Source organism: Zalophus californianus, chromosome 15 (assembly GCF_009762305.2).
Source record: "Zalophus californianus isolate mZalCal1 chromosome 15, mZalCal1.pri.v2, whole genome shotgun sequence".
Taxonomy (NCBI): domain Eukaryota; kingdom Metazoa; phylum Chordata; class Mammalia; order Carnivora; family Otariidae; genus Zalophus; species Zalophus californianus.
Genome location: NC_045609.1, coordinates 79,163,321 through 79,177,304, shown reverse-complemented (window position 1 = coordinate 79,177,304; position 13,984 = coordinate 79,163,321). Strand labels below are relative to the sequence as shown.

Below are 13,984 nucleotides of genomic sequence, written 5' to 3'. Positions count from 1 at the left end.
GGTCCTCATCTGATGATGGTGAAGGTGATGATGTTAAAATGGTAAGAGAAAGTTTGGGAACCATGCTTTAGTGCCTGGAATATGGCGGGCGATCGAACACTGTGGAATGTGAATCCAGATGCAGTCCTGTGAGTGGTAGGCTCTGACAGCGGGGTCAGCCAATAAAGCTGGGGGTCGTGAGTGGTGCACGACCCGTCCCCTTGTGCAAACGTGGCGACAGAGCTGTAAGCAGGTGCTCCTGCTGCCCGAACTGCCGGGCCGCCTGTAAACTGCTTTACTTACCGGATGCAGCCTTTTCATGGACGGTACTGGTGATTACACACAGGGGATGGGGGAAGAGACACCTGGAAGACAAAAGGGGTAGGGTTTACATTTTCAAAAACTCTCCAGAGGGGCTCTTCAAAACAGCAGATTGGCCTGAAGAATCTGTATTTTGCTGCCACGAACAGTAATAATGAGTAAACTTCCAGGGTGGGTTACTCATCAAATCTAGAGACTGTCTTCTCTGCTTCTTGGGCTGGAAATGAAAGAAAAAGCCAAATGGGAGAAAACCCACCATCCCTCGCGCCTTTATCAAGGGATGGGAACCGAGGGAGGTCCGTAAGTAGGCTGGTCAGGTCATTTGGTACTTGCGACGCCCCCCGGCTTCCAGGCCCCCCTGCCTCCCTGTCCGGAGCCCCCGCAGCCCCTCCCTCCCTAGTCCAGCCAGCGCAGGTCACAGGGGTGCCCTCCGTCTCTAGCGGGGATGAAAAGCACCAGCCGTACTTACGTCTCAAAGCGTCCTCGTGGCCACGGTGCGTTCACAGGAGAAACTTGTTGAACAGAGGCACTCTTGCGGCCTCGGTCTCTGAATGACAGGATCGCTGCGGGCTGCTCGCCTTCTGACTCTGAATCCTGAGAGTGCTCATGACATCTGGGGCTCACTCTTTTCTTCTTAGGGGCCAAGGTGCTTCGGCGGGGGAGCTTGCCCTTGGTTTCCTGATTGTGGGCACCATGGCAACATCAGGAAAAGGTTCTGAGCACTTCCTGTTCCAGGCCTGTCTCAGCATGGCTGGGGGGTCCGTAGGGGACACGCGCCAGCCCTGTTGCCCCGTGGTGCCATGTCTCCTCACAGCACCTGGGGAAACCTGGAAGAGCCGCTAAAAGGGCCTCAGTGAGTGTCCAGCCTCAAGTCCTCAGGCCCCCTTTGTCAAACGAGAAGATTGTGCTGGAAGGTTCTCAGATCCCTGCCAGACTTGGCATTCTGGGGGTGCTCTATTTCTGGCTCGGGTGTTTAGAAATGTTTTGACAAAAATATTTAAATAAGAATTGGAGAGTTTTGGGGCGCCTGGGTGGCTCAGTCGTTAAGCGTCTGCCTTCGGCTCAGGTCGTGATCTCAGGGTCCTGGGATCGAGCCCCGCATGGGGCTCCCTGCTCCGCGGGAAGCCTGCTTCTCCCTCTCCCGCTCCCCCTGCTTGTGTTCCCTCTCTCGCTGTGTCTCTCTCTGTTAAATAAATGAATAAAATCTAAAAAAAGAATTGGAGAGTTTTATGTTATTAAAACTATGCCTGATGATTTATTTTTGTGGATAGGTGATTTTTAATCAGCTCCCTCTGGGAATGAAGATCTGACTAAAAGTCAAGAGCTTTCATGCCGGGGGCCACGGTGGAAACTTCCAGGGCCTCAATGACCTGATCTCCAAAGCCTAGGCCCCAAACTGGGAGGTGGAGAACTGGAGACATACCCATCATGCCTGGAATCTTGGCCCATCAAAGTCCTGAACCTCCACCCCGGGGCTCCCAGAAATCCCAGCCACAGTAAGAACAGCCAGGAGTCAGTGCAGCTCATGAGACCCAGGACTGGCTTTCCCCAGGCTCTTCACGTGCGGCCTTTCCTGAGTCATATAAACTACAAAGTGAAACAGCAAGGTAAGTGCTCTGCCTACTTGCAACTGAGTCCTAGCAACTCTAACACACTCCGTAGATAGGAGGCATCTCTCAATGTCCCTCCCTCCTCACCCTCTGACCTGTGATTCTACCTTTCCTGACACCTGCACTCTGCTGGGAGGAGTTTCTGTGGGGGGTGCTCTACGGTGGCCTGCCCATCCCTGCCTCCCCACGGGACCCAACAACTGAACTCAGCCCTTAGGAAGTGCTCAACAGACGTCTCTTGACTTGGATCATTGGATGTACCCGTCCCTACCCACCTCTCTGCCTTTGCACATGGATGAACATTGTGTGTGTGTGTGTGTACACACGTGTTCATGTATGCGTGTGTGTATCTGTTTCTTGTGGGTCACAACCCCATCTCAACAGATGGACAGATTCCCGCTTCGCTGCCCTCTTCCCTCCACTCCAAACTTTTCTCAGCTACCTGTCCCTGGAATGTGGGTCCCCATGGAAGGTTTCGATGAAAGACTTTGATACCAGGAAATACCTTGTCCTGGACCACCTTGTCCATGGTGGGCAAGCCCAGGAACACCCTCCAGGCCCCAGGTCTGGGGCACAGCTGAGAGCTGGCCCTCGGGCGCTCTCTAGTGGCCACTCATGGGAAGCATCCCAGGGTGCCATACCCCCTAGTGTCCCTAAGCAGGACCTTGGCCTTGTCCGTGTCTATCACTCCCTATAGGTTCCGGCCTTCAGCTCATCCCCCAAAACCCTCTGCCCATACATCCCCCATAGAGCAAGACAACCAACACAAATAAATGGAAATGGCTCCCAGCTCGTTTCCCTAACAGCCTTTTCCTGGTGGTGCCCAGTGTGCCGGGATATACGCCCCACAGGCCCAGACAAGCCAGACATCCCAAGAGCAAAGGCCTTCTTCAGTGGCTCAGACACCAAACTCCATTGAGCACAGCTCTCAGCTAGAACCACCTTGTACCAAAATCTCCCGTGCCAGTTACAGGGGGATTCTGGTGGGATGTCCATCTTCTTGAACATTCCAGGGATGAGTTGCTTCCCAGCTTCCCAGAGAGCCCATTTCAGCCCAGAAAGTGGGGTACACAGGAAAGAACCCCAATTATGACCCTGGTTTTGGCACTGACTAGCTGTGTGTGACCCTGGACATGACCTTCACCTCCCTGAATGGAAAGTAGACCCAGAGACACAGGGCCCCGGCATGTTGGAGGGTCTTGACCTCAGAACCCGAGTGCTGGCTCTAAGGACCCTCATTTTAAAAGACTCAGGGCCCAGGACACTGTGTGTACGTAGCAGGAGGCTCCTGTGAGTGTCCAAATCAGGACTGCCTGGCTCCTGGGGGGAGTGGGGGGCTGTCTGTGCACCGGGGTCTAGGTTCTTGCCACGGGTGTGGGGTGCAGCCTGTAGATGAGGCCTCTGGCTGAGGTAGTGCATGAGCCAGAAGACCGGAAGGGGCTTCCACCAAGAAGCAAAGGGTGGGTCCTGCCCTTGAACTGTGTCCTATATGGCCAGGAGTGGGGTAGTCTCTTTAAATTTTTTATTTTTATGTTAATCACCATCATTAGTTTTTGATGTAGTGTTCCAGGATTCATTGTGCATAACACCCAGTGCTCCACGCAGAATGTGCCCTCTTTAATACCCATCACCAGGTTAACCCATCCCCCCACCCCCCTCCCTGCCAGAACCCTCAGTTTGTTTTTCAGAGTCCATCGTCTCTCATGGTTCGTCTCCCCCTCCGATTTACTCCCCTTCATTCTTCCCCTCCTGCTATCTTCTTTTTTTTTCCTTAACGTATATTGCATTATTTGTTTCAGAGGTACAGGTCTGTGATTCAACAGTCTTGCACAATTCACAGCGCTCACCATAGCACATACCCTCCCCAATGTCCATCACCCAGCCACCCCACCCCTCCCACCCCCCCCACCACTCCAGCAAACCTCAGTTTGTTTCCTGAGATTAAGAATTCCTCATATCAGTGAGGTCATATGATACATGTCTTTCTCTGATTGACTTATTTCACTCAGCATAACACCCTCCAGTTCCATCCACGTCGTTGCAAATGGCAAGATCTCATTCCTTTTGATGGCTGCATAATATTCCATTGCGTATATATACCACTTCTTCTTTATCCGTTCATCTGTCGATGGACATCATGGCTCTTTCCACAGTTTGGCTATTGTGGACATTGCTGCTATAAACATCGGGGTGCATGTACCCCTTCGGATCCCTACATTTGTATCTTTGGGGTAAATACCCAGTAGTGCAATTGCTGGATCGTATGGTAGCTCTATTTTCAACTGTTTGAGGAACCTCCATACTGTTTTCCAGAGTGGCTGCACCAGCTCGCATTCCCACAGACAGTGCAGGAGGGTTCCAGGAGTGGGGTAGTCTCAGTGCTAAGTGAGGAGCCCTGGCCTGGGACTTGGGTCGGACCCTGGTCCCTGACTTGCTGTGTGGGCTCAGGGCAGCCTTCTCTCGGCTCTGGGCTTCAATTTCTCATCTGTACGGCAGAGCTCATAGAAAACAACTCCTCAGCTCTGTCCCTGCTCATCCCATTACCCCCAGACTCCCGGTTGGTACAAGCAGGACTGGGGCAGGGGTGGGGTGATGACAAACCACACTGGCCCAGGGCTTGTCCCATCCACACCTTTAAACAAAGTTGGAGCGGCCAGTTTGTGCTGGGCGTTGGGGATAAAATGGGAGCTCAGTGGAGAATGAGTACCACCTGTGCGCTGTTATATCCTCATCACACCTGGAATGTTATTTACTTAGCAGTTGCTTTATTTTATCGATGAAATAACATTTTGGTATGCTGGTTTACTTCTAATACACATTAAATTAACTACATAACTATTTTAAAAAGTCCTTTGTGAGCTGCCCCTGAAAATCATCTTTTGCATACATGCACTTTGCTTTTGGAAGTTTATCTCTGCCCTTAGGAGGCTCCCACGGTCCAGGGGGATGGCCAAGTCAGGAGTGGAGCTCAGTCAGCTCCAGGAATTCACAGGAGGGGCAACCAACCACAGTAAGCATGTATTCTGCTGCTTTGATGTCTTGAGGTCTTGCTGACCTGGGAGGGACCGGTCTGTCCCGCTCAGCATTAGCCAGTTCCTAGGGCTTAGTAAAGCACCTGCCTATTAGCGAGCTTTCATTTGCAAACCAGCCAAACCCAGAGCCCGTATCCCCATCACTTCTTTTATTGGCTTTTACACTCAGGGCCGCTGTCCCCCTACCCTGATCACCCCAGGCCCAGGTACCAAACAACTACAGAGAGCCCCTACGGCCCAGAGCCTACTGATGCAAATGATGCGAACTAGCGGACCCTAAGGCTATTTACCTACACACACACACCCCCCCCCCCCCCCCCCGCCGTCACCTGTTCCTTCCCTCCTAACCACAGTGAAGGCTCTTATCTACATCTTCCCCTTACTCCCCTGTCTCCTGACCAAGCTGGTGCTTCCCTGTGATCCTGCCTGGGACGGCGTACCCTCTCCTCTGGGGACTGTGAGTAACCAGCTGTCTTCAACGGCACTTGTCCCCTGGTCCGTGGGCCTCATCATGCCCGAATAATAATAAAACCCACATTTAAACACACTGACCCAGGCCTGGGGGTTCAGGGAGGGTTCCTTGGAGGGAGTGACATCAAGAATGAGCCTTCAGGGAGTGGGCATTAGCTGGGAGACCAGATGATGGGGCAGGGGTGGGTGTCCCCGGTAGAGGCGTCGGGACCTACTGAAGAAATGGCCATGCATCTCATTGCACCGTAGGGTGGGGATGGGGGAAGGGGCTTTGTCTAGCCCCACCTCTTTGATCTCCAGGTTGTGTTTCCCAGCTCCTAATAAACCCAAAAGATGTGGATTCTCTGTATTCTGCCATTGCTGTTCCAGCCTAGGGGACTCAGGGGCCCCGTCAGGTGCCGCCAGCCTGGGGAGGGGCCACAGGACCGCCGAGGGAAACACGTGAAGACCAGACAGAGCGGAGCCCCTCACTCACACCTGCCTAACACTGCAGGGAGCCCCACAGCCATTCCCAGCTATTGAACAAAGAGCGGGGTTTTCAGTGTCCTTGAACACAGTAGCAGGGGCAGCTCAGGCTCAAGACAGGGCTGCCAATCAGTCTAAGGACAGAATGGGTGTGAGGACCACTGCGGGCACGGGGGCGCACTCCCTTCCCGGTGCCTTCTCTCCCCACCACTTTCTGCCGGGCTCCCTTATAAAGACAGCTGTCAGCCTGAGGAACGCAAAGGGGCTCGCAGTCACTGAAGAGCTGAGGCCCCGTCCCGGCGGCCCCATCTTCTGCCTGAGCGGCCCGGTCAAATCCCCAGGTTTTTAACCTCCCGGAGCCTCTGCTTCCTTCTTGTAAAATAGAAGTAAAAATAGCTCCTATTCACCAGATTGTTTCAAGGCCAGAGAGTGCAAACCCCAAGGAAGCCCTGTGCGCCTCAAATGTGAACAGTCTTTTCCTCCTACCTGTGTGCATACCTCCACCCTGCCCTCATCGGAACCTCCCCGCCTTGTTCCATTTGTCAAGTGGGATGTCCTGGAAAGCAGAGAGGCTTTGCTAGAAAACCTGAGCATCCTACCAGGGCTGACAATTAAGTGAAAGAAGCACTGTCAGGGAGCCTGAGCCCGCACTCGGGCCTGTCACCTCTGTCAGCTGTCCCACGCACAGCGCTGATCACTTCTCTCCGTGCCTGGAAAGGGTGGAGGCTGGGGTGCTCCTTGCATGGCCTTGGGCCCCTCACATCTCACGCCTAAGGGGCTGAGGCCCAAACTTGAAAGAAAAAGAGGCTTCCTCCACCGAGCCCCCCCATCGCGGTCACAGTGACCACCTCCCTCTTTTCTATCTCCCTCCCCACCCCCTCTGTCTTCAGGAGTAAACTTAGTATCTCAGTCACGTCATCTTTAACTTGAGAGCCCTAAGGAAATGCTGAGCCAGGGGAAAAAAAAAAAAGAAAGAAAAAGAAAATGATGTTCGAACTTCAGGATTTCAACTGACTTGGCAAACCGGACTTCTAAGAGCTGCAGGGAATCTCAGAGGTTGTCATGCCGGCTGCCGGGGGAGCTTTGGATGGGCGTCAGGTGCTCCCTTCTCCTGCTCTTCCCACTCACTCAGCAAGGCAAAATACTTGAAATAGTCCTTAGCGGCCATCATGCGGGTGAGCATCTGCAAACACGTGTGGTATTCTATAAAGTGACTGCAGGACCAAAAGCAGCTGCTCTCAACCCAGAGGGGTTCCCAAGGCCAGGCACTCTGTGAGTAGGTCTAGTGAGGGGGCCTAGCGCGCAGGTGGGCCTGAGGCCAAGGTAGGGCCAGGGCGTCCCAAGCTAGGCCAGGCCCGGCTGACGGGCAGAGTGGCCCAGAGACAGATCTATGCCTCAAAGGTCACATATGGAATATGTGTGTGTATTGAGTGTGGATGGGGGAGGAGGTATATTTTAGTACAACCTTAGTGAAGGCCTGTTTGGCAGTGGGTGTACCAAACTTTAAAAACGCGTATAACCTTCAAAAAGGAGAAAAACCGCGTGTGATATCCAGGAGCTAGCCTGGCGTGCCTGCAAGGCCGCGCTGTTCTCCTGCTGAACACAAAGTTTCGCAGAAATTCGGTGTCAGAATTGGCCACGCTGTGATGGATCGAGAGAAAACAAGACCACCCCAGAATCAGTCTGAACACACACAGAACATGAACATTATCCAAACCACAGAAAGGACCAGATATCCTTCCATCCTGGCTAATATGTATGAACAACTATTCCTTCTTTACCAATTACAGCTTTGCCTTAGTCTGGGTAAGATGTGCTGAGATACCCCATCTGAGAACTGTCTCTGCCCGGAGAGCATCCAACACGGAACAAAGCCCTGCTTCCTTAGTCTTCCCCGGAAGCAGCTGACTCAAGCCCAAATCCTATACCACCTGCCTCCAAACAGTTTCTTACTGCGCTGCCCCCACAGCTCCCCCTGGTGGCTGTCCGTCCTCACTACAACGAGCCCCAAAGCCAGCTTGCTCAACACGGCTGCTGAAGTAGTGACAGCATTCATCCAGGTTATCCACTTCAAAAATTCAGCCCAAGGAAAACTCATGCTCATAAATGTGTATGCGTAAGGAAACTCAATGCAATGTGCGTGCACAATGACAGCAAACCATCAGACACCACGTAAATGTCCGTCAGTGGGCGGCTGCGTAAATACATTTTGCGACCATGAGACACATGCAGTCGTTCGAAGTGACGACAAAGAGCCATATTTATTGATAGAAAAGTTTGCATCGCATGATGGTTACATTATAGCATCACATGAGGAAAGGGTTTACAAAATGGTATGCAGGGGCACGGCAGAGCTCCAAATAATCCTGCTTTTATAAAGATAAATTAATATTTCATACACTGAGAAAAAAGTATAGAAAAATAAGTATAAAAACATTAACAGTTATCATTTCTTGGTTTGGGGATTATGGAGTTTTTTCCTTACCTGCATCTCTAGACTTTTTAGCAGTGGAAGATTTTTCTTTTAAAAAGATTTATTTATTTATTTGAGAGAGAGTGTGCACATGAGCAGGGTGGGGAGAGGGACAGAGGGAGAGGCAGAGACAGAATCTCAAGCAGACCCATTGCTGAGTGTGGGGCTCAATCCCATGACCCTGAGATCAGGATCTGAGCCAGAATCGAGTCGGCCGCTCAACCAACGGAGCCCCCCAGGTGCCCCAGAAATGTGTTATTTAAGTTGTAAGAAACAGAGGAACTTCCAAGAGCTAGGGGCTGGGCTGTTGTGAGAACACAGCTGAGATTACAATCTGGGGTGAGCGTGGAGGAGGGGTCTGGTCTGGACAAATGAGCACTGGGGTGAGGGCACACGGCTGTGCCCCGAGGAAGGGAGACAGGGAGACGGGGCCCAGCAGAGGGGGCTGGGCGGTGGGAGGAGGCCGCCCCCTGGCCTGTCTCAGGGTCCCTGTCAGACATGGGGTTGACAGTGGGACTAGAGGCTGGGACTCTCTTCCAGAGAGGCGGGCTGCATCTTTCTCTCTCTGTGCTGCCTGGGACACCTGCTCCGTCAGGCGTCGGGGGGTCCTACTTGAGGGGCGCAGCCCACCGCCACGGTGGCTGGGCCCGAGGAGGGGCACCCGGAGCTGAGGGCCACCAGGGCCTTGGCGCTGCTTTCCAAGTTCACGCTGCACACCACACCCCACTGGCACACTCAGGCTCCCCCCAAAATGCCTCCACGGCCCAACACCACTATAGCTGCGAGCACGCCCTTATTTGGAAACAGAGCCTTTGTAGATGTAACTGGGAATGTGGAGAGGAGATCATCCTGGATTTGGGGTGGGCCCGAAATCCACAGAGCAGTGTCCTTACAAGAGAGGGGAGAGGGAGCTGAGCCCCAGAGGAGACTGGAGGGACGTAGCCGCCAGCCACGGGATGCCAGGGACTGCGGCCACTGTCCAGAAGCTGCGAGAGAGGCAAGGAAAAGACTCTGCCTCAGAGCCTCGGCGCGGGGAGCAAACCCCACCGACACTCTGATTTGGGACTTCTGGCCTCTGAACTGTGAGAGAAAACATCTCTGTGGTTTTAAGCTGCTGATTATGTGATGTTGTGTCCTAGGAAACAAAGACATCTTCCCATCCTCTCACCGCCCCCCGTATGCCCACCGGCCAGCCTGGGGACCCCGAGAAGGTCAGGAGCAGCTAAGGAATCTAACGGCGGGCACGTCCCGATTTCGTCTCCAAAGTGGCCTCACTACCTGTCTCCCACGGGTAACCGCTCGCCCGGGCCTGGTCCTTCAGAGGGAACTAGGCAATGTTTCCAGGTTGACAGTCATATGCGAAGGAACACACAGGAAGAGGGACAGCCTGCTACTTCCTCGAGCCAGTAAAGGGAAATAGACTTTTGCGTCAAAACTCAGAGAGGCTTTGTAAAACCACAATCTACGGTAATTCGAAAACACTCCATCATTTGAAGAGCAAGCCCATCTTTCTCATTAGCTTCCATCTTACAGACAGCTTACAAATGGTTTCCACAATAACGAAGGAAATGTTCTTTAAATCCACGGACAGAGAAGGGAGCCAGAGAAGAGTGAAGGGCCAGATCTGATATGATTTTAACAAAGGCCAGAAAAGACTCAACCCTTCCCAGAAAATAAATCAGAGCCACACGTATTGCCAAGATCCAAAGAAAAAAATTTATTTACAATAGAGAATTTTATTTGAAACATGCATTTTTTTAAAACAAATCAGCAAATGCAGATCAAGTTTACACTCCTTAAGGCAAGAGTCCCCGTGCAAACTATACATGTTCATATTAAATCCAAAAGCTGCTCACCCTGGGAACTCATGTACAAATGGCAAGGCCAAGGTCAGCGATTTGTCTTTTATTAGAGAATCAGACAATCTCCCTGATACAGGAACTCTGAGGTCAACTTGCTATGAATTTATACTAAGAAAATGCAAACCAATAGCAAGAAATTCTGATAGTCTCCTTTAGTACTGCATACGATCAAATCAACGTTATTTAGAAAGGAAATACAGTAGTGCATACGAAAAAGTGAAAACAGAACCTGTCCATGTAACGGGAAGGACAGCAGTGAGCCGACGGTCATATTGCACGCAATGGTCAAGTCCAAACATTTGGTTCAAAGTTAGCTTTTCCCCATTTTGGCAATCAGTTCATCACAAATCTTGGTGAGTTCTTCTATCTCTTTATTCTGAAAGTGAAAACAAAACAAAACAAAAAAAAAGGTTGCTGAAATCTCCTGGCTGTTGGAAATCAAGCCAATCAGAATGATCTTTGGGCTTTTCAGGGGGGTGGGGCCCTCCAAGTTTCTGGGTCCCCCTGAAATTATCTAACGCAGTAAGAGAAATGACATGGAGACAAATCATCTAAGTACATGTCCCAGCTCTAGCTGTGACCTTGAGCAAGTTACACAACCTTTCTGAGCCTTGGTGTCCTTCTCTCTACAATGTGGATGATAGCATCTCTCTGAGAATGGAAAGCAGGCAGAACATAAAGCTCCCCAGCACAGTGACCGGCATAGAGTAGAGGCTTGACTAGTATGGGTTCACTTTCTTTTATTTGCCTCTGAAGGATGTGGACACAAAAGATGGTCCAGGGTGAGCTCCTGGGTGGTCTGTTTGAGAAATGCCACCAGGAGGGGTTAAGCAATTCTACGTGAATAGGGTCGCTAGCATTATTTAGAGGCGCTGTGGACATGAGAAGTCGAGGAGAGAGGCAGGGGGAGACACAAGATGGCCTCAGGTGCTCCTTGCACCACGCCTTGCCCGTGCTGGGAAGCAAGGGAAGCCAACCACGCGCTCACACCAACGATCAGACAACACCGTCCACGCTCTAAGTGTGGGGATCCAACAGGATGAGTCCAAGGGCAGGTGAGGCTTTGCTCTGATGCAGATCTGCTTCAACAGCCAATGTCGAACAGCCCTCTCCAAGGGGCCTAGATCTTTCTGGTATCCCAGGAACATACTACAGCCAGTTTTCTGAGGTCCCCGTGGAAGGTGAGGCTTAACCACAAGCCTCTCCCCTGAGACTGTAACAGGGCCCTTCCTTGGAAATCGTGGAAACCTCCTGAGACACGGTCCCGCCTGGAGCCACGTGTCCTGTTTCCAGGCTGGGCTCTGGGTGCCACCCGTGACTGTGTCCATATTGGGAAGAGTCGAGAGGTCCTCAATAGAAGAGAAACGCAGCCCTCACTGCACTCCAGCCACCAGCCCCCACTGGCAGAGAATCACCTGGAACAGCACCTCAGCTTGCCCCCTTCTAGAGTTTCCAGCTCTGCGAGGCTCGATTCTGAGAGGCACTGAAACGTCTGTTGGAAGATGATGTACTGTGGGAACGTGGCTCTAACCGCGAATCCTGGAAGGATTCTTGCCACAACAGCATCTGCTGGGGCCGCGGATGGGGACTTTTCATCTTCCCGTGTGCCAGTCACCTGCTTACCATGCCCCAAGCACTGGCCCCGCTGGGTTCTCACAACAGTCCCTTTGTGGGAGCCACTGATATTTCCACTTTCCAGTGAGAAACCGAGGCTCAGAGAGGTTAAGTGTTGTGCTTAATTTAAGGTCACACAGCTGGTCAGACACAGTAATCCTGGAGCGTGAATTCAGGCTGGCCTGGCCCCTAGACGGCTTTGCTATTTTACTTATTAAACATAATGTTCTGACAGCTGAGAGGCACTAGCAGACCCACTCACTACAGATTCCTGGAGGTTCTCCAAGCTCCATCTTGGCACCAGCAACCCACTGCCTAGCACACGGCCATCGTGCAGCTCAGCTCACTAGGTTTCCAGTGCCTCCAATTAGGAAGGGCCTGGTGCGGGGAGGTCATGCTTCTGAATCTCTTTAAAACAGAGACCGACCCCTCTGTATCACTCAGAGTCCTTTAGGGGAGAACGTGTGTGATGAACCCATTCCTCCTCAGTTTTAGTTTAAGACCGAATTATGTTTATAGATCTGTTTGTATCTTTTCTGTTCTCCAAAACTGGGCAGGCCACCTAGCCTTCTTCTTTGCCTTTCAGTTTGCCAGAATATGTAGCATCACCTTCATCTAGCAAGTGGAAGAGTCTGAACAGGCCAGGTTGCCTAGAAAACATCTATCCCGACTCTGGTTTTACCTCTATTACTTGAGCTAACACCATGATGCAGTTCAAACACCATCAAATCCTGAGAGAAATAGGAGGGAACCAATATATTGCTACATTTCTCACCTGGAAACATCTGATGCGCAACCGCCTTCCTGCCCAAAATGACGGGGGAATGTGGTCCTTACTTTAAATGAATATTCCACTTCTCAAGAGTCACCAAATATACCACACGTGGATTATCGATATCCAAAGAATAAAAATAAACACCCGCTCCAGACAAGCAATGCAGTGCCACTCAATAAATATCGATGGGATGAGCAAATGCTTGTGTTTGATGCCTCGGACTCTGGGCTCCCTGCTAGGAACAAGGAGCAGAGCCTGGAAGATCGAGGCAGTTGAAGAGATTTGGCATATTTGGGCCAGTCCCACCTCTTTGCTTCTTTCCCTTTTGAGGGACTCTTCCAAATCTTCGGGTTTCAACCTCCAACATGACAAACCTATGTAACCTGAGGGCAAGTGTGAGGCTTGCTCAGGGTCATAATGGATGGCGGGGAGTGGGTGGGGGTGGGGGGGAGGACCTGAGGCTCCTGAGACCCAGGGCTCTGTCCCTGACATCATTTAGGCAAAGAGAGAGGTAGTACATGCCCACTGCTTGGCCCAGACCCACCTCGGGACCATAGCCAGCACCCCCGGAACCTGGCTGGGTATAGGCGCAGGAAAGGGGTCAATCAGAGGCCACTGGGTGCTTCTGGGTCAGCAGAACATTTGGGAGACACGCTGGACTTCAGATGCCATCTGCCCACAAAGGACGCGCCCCCCCACCCCATGACTGCCCTTTAAGGCCCAAATGCATGAGAAGCGATGCTACCCCAGGACACTGGGCTCTATGATAACCATCCAAGGGACTCCTAAGGCTCAGTAAATCAACCAGAATGGGGTTGCTGTCTGGGAACTCCCTCTAGAGACACACTTAAGGAAGGGAGCTGTGTGGCACTCACTTACCCAGATTCAGACTCATATGGCACTCCTGGGTGGAAGGGTTTTCCCCTCTGGATACCCAGGGAGAAGGTATGTATGCTGGACTGGGCGCTAGACCAGAAATCAGGACAAGTTGAGGGATCTCAGGAGGGTTCCCCCATCCATGGACGGAGGACAGCTGGGGCCCTTTTGACCCCAACATGGCCTGGTGATTACCCCATTCCCTCACCAGTAAAGCACGCTGGATGTGGGGTAAGGTACTCTGTCTGGCACACTGTAGATACTTGGTAAATGTGCGACAGGTCAATGTTGACAAGGAATGAAAACCAGCAATAAACTTTCCTTTCCAGGAAAGGCAGGAAGGAGGACAGTCTCGGGGCGAGCATTACACTGGATCTTCCAGAGGGAGAGCAAGCATATGCTCACGAGATCTAAACCTGTCCCAGGAACTGCAGGGAGCGAAGAGAAACCCGGCCTTCGCTTATCTGAGGGTCCGGCCAGCCCCACCCCCTGGAGGCCCCCTGCCC

The 13,984-nt window shown here is 52.0% G+C and overlaps 2 protein-coding genes and 1 long non-coding RNA gene across 5 annotated transcripts in view; 1 reads left to right on the top strand and 2 right to left on the bottom strand.

Annotated features, from left to right (window-relative positions):
* BTBD16 (BTB domain containing 16) overlaps positions 1 to 973 on the bottom strand; it is a 41,688-nt gene extending 40,715 nt beyond the window's left edge. For both annotated transcript variants that reach the window (XM_027596429.2, XM_027596430.2), the window contains exons 1-2: positions 770 to 973; positions 283 to 344 (exon numbers count right to left, since the gene is read on the bottom strand). In XM_027596429.2, coding sequence (XP_027452230.2) covers positions 283 to 300 — 18 coding nt within the window. In that variant the 5' untranslated portion in view covers positions 301 to 344; positions 770 to 973. The remainder of the gene's footprint in view (positions 1 to 282; positions 345 to 769) is intronic.
* Positions 974 to 1,034: 61 nt separating this feature from the next.
* LOC113920182 lies at positions 1,035 to 13,983 on the top strand. Of its 2 annotated transcripts, none has more exons than XR_003519252.2 (3): positions 1,035 to 1,153; positions 1,572 to 1,907; positions 13,808 to 13,983. It is a non-coding gene; the product is annotated as an uncharacterized LOC113920182 (long non-coding RNA). The 2 variants fall into 2 exon arrangements; XR_003519253.2 differs by lacking the exon at positions 13,808 to 13,983 and adding an exon at positions 9,491 to 9,642.
* The window catches only part of LOC113920137 (transforming acidic coiled-coil-containing protein 2), a 147,510-nt gene continuing 143,378 nt past the window's right edge, over positions 9,853 to 13,984 (bottom strand). Inside the window, 1 exon segment of the mRNA XM_035724144.1 lies at positions 9,853 to 10,589. Within this exon segment, the coding sequence (XP_035580037.1) occupies positions 10,524 to 10,589 (66 nt within the window). The 3' untranslated portion in view covers positions 9,853 to 10,523.